Genomic DNA, 7,304 nt, shown 5'->3' on the forward strand with positions numbered 1-7,304 from the left:
CACATATGTAACAAAAACAATCAGGCCACAGAAACTTGTTGGTACAATGCTAGAGCTAACCACAGGAATTCTAAATACTCAAATACCCCTTCCAAATTTTGCTCATATTTGTGGGGTCTTGACTGGAATTAACCCAGCTAGATCCACATTTAATGAATATCGTGCTGATTCCACTACCCAATAGCACTCACAAAAAACCCTGCTCAGCATAAGCCAGCTTTGATAGGTCTCTAATAAATAGATTAACTACATTTTATTCAACTCTAACTACTCCTCGCCATTGTGAAACGCCTGCAGCAACTTGCCCTAGAACATGATATCGATAACTGTAAAGTTTAATTTAGTTACTTGAATTAATTTATTGTTGGTTGATCTTGGTCTAATTTAGAAAAAGATATGATTCCCCTTACCCCCTTTATCCCCCAAAAGATTACAACTAATTAGACATTATCGGTACTTTACCAACTGTTGACCAAGGATCAGGACCTCCTTCTTCTTCGGCGACGGATCCAAGACAAACCTGCTTGCCGGCGGTTGGTCTTTTCCGGTTGGAGTGCTAGTCTCGGTCCGACTAGAGCTGTCTGCCTGCCTTTGGATCAGCCGATGGGGTTGACTCTTACCTCAATATATATAATTATTGGCGGTGATGTGGGTTACTCCCACATATTGCAAAAGAAATAACCACACCATTAACCAGTGCTTTAGGTGTCCGGCTAAAAGAGAACAGTTTCAAAAAAACTTCTAAAGCAGGGAAGTCAAGTAACACCAAATAGATATTTGGCTTCCCAAAATAAACAGATACACACAAGATATTTCTGGAACACAACCAAACGTATACCTCATTTCAACAATTCATCAATCTTAAAAACCATACAATAATTCATTCAAATTTTAATATATTTTCACCATTTAGTCCTCTATATCAATACAACTTTCCAACAATTGATGATTCGTTTAGTGTAAAATATAAAGATAAAGTAACCCCAATGACATAATCATTTCTTCTAAGAACCACAGTAACATCAAGACATTTTCAACACACTCAACTCAAGAACCAGGTCAGCACCATTTCTACAGTGTCTGCAGAACCTAAGACGACCATGCAATCAGCTGATAAAGAGGATAACGCACCTCAACAAACGCCTACGTCACAAGCGTCGACTCGCTGCTGCCTAGGAACACCGACTCAGCAACTGACGTCATGGCACCGCACAGCTGATCAGCCCAAGACTCTACTTGCCACATCTGTTACCTCTTCACGTACGACCTTCAACATCGGATAACAGCTACAGCTTGAGTACAACTACATCACTTCCAGGAACCTCTATGGATAGCACGTGGATTCATCAACTGTAGGAGTTTGTTTAACCGCTAGTGAAGCAACAACCCTCCAGAATCAAATCGACAAAGAAGTTTTCCAACAAAGTTCTAAGCACTTAAATTTGAGAACCCTAATTAAATGTGATAAGAGACAATCTAATTGCACACTATCGGATATTTATGACTTAATTTTTAATGTTAAACAAACAAACAAAACCATTCCCTACATTAACACTAAATATTAAAATACTAGAAAATGGACAACTTATTCAGCTACTTTAGATACTGGTTGCAACGATTGCCTTATAAAATCATCAATTGTAAATAACCTATCCTTTCAAACAGATAACTTACCATTAATTGTAGCAGCAAACGATCAACCAGTAAAAGTCTTAGGCCCAGCGCACATGGTGTGACTGTTTTACAACAACTGTTGCAAACCAGTTGCGTCTGGAACCAGTTTGCAACTGAAACAAAACTTCTGTCCGCACACGGTGTGACTGTTTTACAACTACAGTTGCGTCTATTGTGCAATCAGTGGAGTGCAAATTTAGTGCAGTTACGATGTTTTAAGGCCTTAGGTGCGCTTACTACGTCGGACTCAGACGAAGAAGACGTTATTAGCTATTATCAATACCGAAGACAGCGAAGGGTACTGAGAGAGCATTGGGTTCACCTTTATTTGAGCAAGAATGTTAGTACTAGGCTGTTTGTAGCAGCTAGAGCTAGTCGGATAGGAAATTATAAACACTAATAACACTATACGGCCGTCAAAATACCACCAAACACCACAAAACACCCCGTGGTCTCGTGCAACTGAAGTCTGCAACGCAACTGCAACGTCGGGCCCACGGTTGCATGCAACTGGTTTCAAATGTTTTTTGAAATTGCATACAACCAGTTGCGTCGTGTGCGCTTCCCCACTGCAATACATTGCCGAGGTCACAAAACAGTTGCACTCGCAACTAGTTTGCAACGAAAGTTGTAAAACAGTCACACCGTGTGCGCTGGGCCTTAGGAAAACTATTACTACCAACAACAATTAATGGCACTGTGTATGCAACCGACTTTTATGTAATTGAAGATTTAGCAACTAACGTAATCTTGGGAAATTGGTTTTTTATTCCAAAACTGCATGGAATTGGATTTTAAGAAACAGGAAATCAGGCTAACGAATAAAGATAAAGTTCATTGTATCACAATGGACAAATCTTGGTTACTAAATTTAAAACCGTTCGTTCTAAACACACTAACAGAATCTAGAGAGTAGGTGAAAGGTTGAAAGAAACACAAGACTGCTAAGGTGTGACTCAACTTGTAATAAAACAAAATAAATTTAGAAAAACAAAAGTTACAAAGGGTGACAACGCCATATAAGGACTTTGAAAAAACAAAGAAGAACTAGAACATAGTAAGAAAAAATACAACGTAAATTTACGAGAAAAGAAAATTAATAGAAAATTAAAAGATTGAGTTACTAACAAATTATATGACTTGTTTGTTGTACATCTTTAAAAAACATAGTAATATTTATTTGTTTACATACTGCTAATTGTCCCAGAAGCACACACACTCCGAAACTCCGATCTTCTTACTCCTGTCGCCCGAGACGATCTCCCTGATTTTTTTTGAGGTCCTCCAGCTCCGAGACTCCTCATCCCTCCTTCTTCTTCAATAGCCCTTCTCATTGGCTGTTACCAATAGGGTGTGTGGCTGTTGTGGGTGTGTGGGGGTTATAGCTGTTTCTTGGAAGTTAGCCCTACCGGTCATCGCCTAGCTGACGTCAGCTGGGAAAGGAATGAGTGTCTGCGTAGATGAGCACCCTGGGTACAGGGTTAATCCCCTTTCTTACAGCACTTTAACCAATTTATACACTTCAGCTCTGAGGAGGTTTGCATAAAATTTAATTTTATGAGATAATGGTAGATTGAAGTCAAGTTAAAAACTTATTCATCTACTTATCGGTTTTATGTTTAGTAGGGTAAATGTTGTTAGCATAATGTATCCAGATCCAATCAATACATTAGGCTCCTCTATGCTGTCAAGAATATGTTCTAGGCTGAGTGATAAGAAATTTGCCATCAAATATATTTATGGCATGAAATAGCTTTTTTTAGGATTTAATAAACTAAGGTTTCCATCGACCTCCTGTCACGGCCAAGCAATTTACCTGCAATTTACAGTCACCAATGCAGTAATCTTAACTCCACGCACTTCTATCCTTGCTGGTTCCCATCCCTCTGCGAAGATAAGTCTTGTCATAGTAATTGAAAATTACGCGAAGAAAGTCTACGCTCCTGCCAAGTTTTAATCAGGTGATCAAATTTCTATTGTCTGAGGCGTAAACCACTATTGTAGTCCATCGTCGTTGATGGACGTAACTGGAGTAAAGTGATTGAATATAGTAAATATCTTAAGTGGTGTGTAGAGGTGGTTGTAAGCATTTTTACAATGTTAATGATGTTTTTCATGGTGTTAGTTGTGAAAAACAAAAGGCTGCTGACTTTTGTCAGTCTCGTTTGAGACAGTGACCAAAGCTAGGGGAGTTTGCATGTGAATTATAAGGTCACTCGATGAGCGATGGTTAAACTGATAGTGCTCATCAAGACTAAAAAGACAATGATGAACCTTGATAGTCTTAAAAATGTCAATCACCAATTAGGGTTTCCCCAACTTTAGTTACTGTATTAATGGAAACTAATGAATACCTGCTGCCGGCCTCATTGAACAAATCTGTTAGGTCTTTTGCAAAATCTCTTTAAGCCACTTATGAATTTTTTTTACTTTAATTTTTTTAACTTTTACAATAGGAGTTGACCCCCTTCCCACAAAATCTAATCACAGAATATGATTTACTTGGCAGAAACATCTATTTTCTCTCGCTCTCATATTTGGATACTATGACAAAACTGATTTTAACGTACGGGAAGAAACTAGCTGGAATAAGTAGTTAATGATGTGTTAATTAAAGAGCATGGCGCTGATGTAAGATTTGAACTAGTTCGCTTTTCAGTGATGGGACGTTGATGGAAACCTTAATTTATAGACATTTGATTGTATATTTTAGTTTGGTCATTCTTTTTTTTATCAGTATAGACTTAGTAAACTTAATGATTTCTTGGTAAAATTAAAAAAAATTCTTAGTAATATATTTAATCTTACCTGTAATACAATGCTGAAATCCTCATTTAAAAGAGAAATGACTCAGCTACTTGTAATATTTGTTATTAAAAGATAGAAAAGTAAAAGCTTTTTACTTAAAAAACTTGTATAATTTATAATGTTACAGGTAAGACTTCAGACAATGCCAAGGCCAACTAATGGGCAGCTCCCATTATACACAGGAACTTGGGATTGTGCCGTGAAGACTGTTAAGCGAGAAGGATTTAAGGGATTTTATAAAGGTAATTTATTTAACTATTTAATTAAAATTAAGAATGACTATCGTGTAGTAACATATAAGTTTTTCTCAAACAGTTTACTGTAGTACCTATAACAATTTCTTTTTCAATTTATGTTCTTTACTTTATTACTTTCCCAATACAGAAAAGTGCCCATTTAAGCATTTTTTCATCTACTTCAAAGTTAACCATAGCAGTTATTACGTAAAAAGATATCAAATCAATTTGTGTTGTCTTCCTGCTGTAATTTAATCTATCATTAAAAGTGAATTTTACTCTCATGTTTAGCTTCTGGGTCTATCTTACCATCATTACTCATTGAATGTTGTTGTTGGTCTCACTTTTACTTGTCCAAGATCAACCAGTGCAATGATGACTCTTGCATCGAATCTCAGCTTAATTCCACATTTGTGAAATATGTAATATTTTAGGTTTTCTTTAAAATGTTACTACTCTTTTAAGGTAAGTGATATAAAAAAAAAAAAAAAACTGTTGAGGATGGTCTGAGCGCTATAAAGGCTCCCAGTTAAAGTTCCACCAGTCATCAAAGGCTTCTTGCCAAATGTTTGCTGTCCAATTTAAGCAAAACCAATTAAAAAAAGTGTGATTTCAAGACCTTATATAGGCTATTTGTTTGGATGGAAATTGTTCCTACAGAAACTATAAAATAGTTTTATGACAAAATTTCGGGTAGAGAGACAAAATTAGATTTCAATACCGCGGTTTCGTGAAATATTGTGTAATAGTTGTCTCACCTAAAATTTGTCCTGATAACCTAGCCTACAATGAGATTGTCCAGGATTCTAACGTGTTCGTTAATTAATAATTGTCGTTTTGAGTTTATTGGCTCAGAATAATAATTAAAACAATGCTAACAATGTTTAGCTTACCTTTAAATGGATGCATCATAGCCACTCAAAAAATATTTGAAGATATTTTCAAATAGTCTAATAGTTTCTGCTATATCTTATGAGTTGTTAAATTTCCTCATTGAATAGGAAAATAACAAAAAATTATTGTTCAGTGCCATTTGACAATCCTTAGTGATATTCTGAAACAAACTGTTAAATGTAATTTCAGGAATGGCAGCTCCTATTGCCGGAGTGGCCCCAATTTTTGCAATTAGTTTTTTTGGCTTTGGAGTTGGGAAGCGATTACAACAATCAAAAGAAAATGAAACTTTGACTAAACCTCAACTGTTTTATGCTGGTGCATTTTCTGGAATCTTCACTACCGTCATAATGGCTCCTGGGGAGAGAATCAAGTGTTTGCTACAGGTAATTCATTTTACATAGTATTTTTATATTATTTTGTTTTGCTGATAATAATATAAATAATCTACACAAACATAAGGGTGAGAAAATGTGTGGATATCTTATCCTTTTGAAAGATAGGTCTAAGACAAGAAATTTGCTATAACTAGTAATCCGAGTGGTTCTAATACTTCTCTTCAAACCCAAAGGTTGGTCTGCTTTAATCCTGAGATGGACTAATACTAGATTCATTTGCCATTTACTCATTTGAATATTCTAATAATAGGTAGACATTAGACTAAAACAAACCAGCATTTGGATGGTTCACTAACAGAACCATAAAAAATGCCAGTGAAATATTAGTAAATAAAATAAAATAAACAAAGTCAACATTAGCAAAGCTAGGAAGGCACTATGTCCTATCTAAATTATTCTGCTGCCTCTAAAAAGAAAGGATTTCAGTGACTGAAAACATTCGTTGAAATTGACAAATCATAGAACTGCCTTTGGCCAAATTATCCTTACAAGTTAGTACTTGAGAGTTGTGATTAAAGGAACATTTCTTCCTCGTAGGTACAGCAAGATTCATCAGGCCCAAAAAAGTACAGTGGGCCTCGTGATGTCGTCAGAAAACTTTACAAAGAAGGAGGCATTCGCAGCATCTACAAGGGAACTGTAGCAACATTGCTTAGAGGTTAGTTGTTAGTGAATCACAGAATCAATGTTCCCAAGAATGCTGGGGCTGCTAAATCATTGCCTAATGATGATCTATTTGTTCATTCTTATTAGTTTAAATAGGTTTCAAAGTAAACAAAATTTGTACATGCCTGAAAGTTGTTAGTTTATCTAGAGACAGTGGCGGACTTACCGTAAGGTGCACTAGGCACGTGCCTAGTGTTGCCCACGCCACCCCATTTTTAGTCTAAAAACTAATTTTTATAAAACGAAAGAATACTTTTACTGCATTTATATCGGTAGAAGCTTTGTATACTTGAACGCGCACCATCCTAGACGTCCCTGCGTACCACCATTTGGGAACCGCTGCCATAGGGATTGTGAATATTTGTATGCTTTTTCATAAACTGAAGTAAGAATACCTCTGCTCTGTCATCATAGTTAATAAAATCTACTACTGAATAATTCAGTACTTTTGTTTATATAAACTTCTCTCCTCTTTAAATCCAGTAATTCTTTCCAGGCAATGTATCCTGCGATTGTTAGTATCTCACATTGGATTTTGGTTTTGATCTCTTCGCTGTTTTACTTAATTATACGAACCATCATCAACTACTCAGTGATAATTTCATTTTTATTTTTTAAAGTATTACAA

At 36.0% G+C, this 7,304-nt stretch overlaps 1 protein-coding gene across 1 annotated transcript in view; it reads left to right on the forward strand.

Annotated features, from left to right (window-relative positions):
* The window catches only part of LOC128997841 (mitochondrial carnitine/acylcarnitine carrier protein), a 42,808-nt gene that overhangs the window by 9,919 nt on the left and 25,585 nt on the right, over positions 1-7,304 (forward strand). The window contains exons 2-4 of the mRNA XM_054423596.1: positions 4,610-4,724; positions 5,802-5,998; positions 6,548-6,668. Coding sequence (XP_054279571.1) covers positions 4,610-4,724; positions 5,802-5,998; positions 6,548-6,668 — 433 coding nt within the window. The remainder of the gene's footprint in view (positions 1-4,609; positions 4,725-5,801; positions 5,999-6,547; positions 6,669-7,304) is intronic.

This window comes from Macrosteles quadrilineatus, unplaced genomic scaffold, assembly GCF_028750875.1.
Source record: "Macrosteles quadrilineatus isolate MER2022 unplaced genomic scaffold, UCM_ALF_1.0 Scaffold_7__1_contigs__length_78375512, whole genome shotgun sequence".
Lineage (NCBI taxonomy): Eukaryota > Metazoa > Arthropoda > Insecta > Hemiptera > Cicadellidae > Macrosteles > Macrosteles quadrilineatus.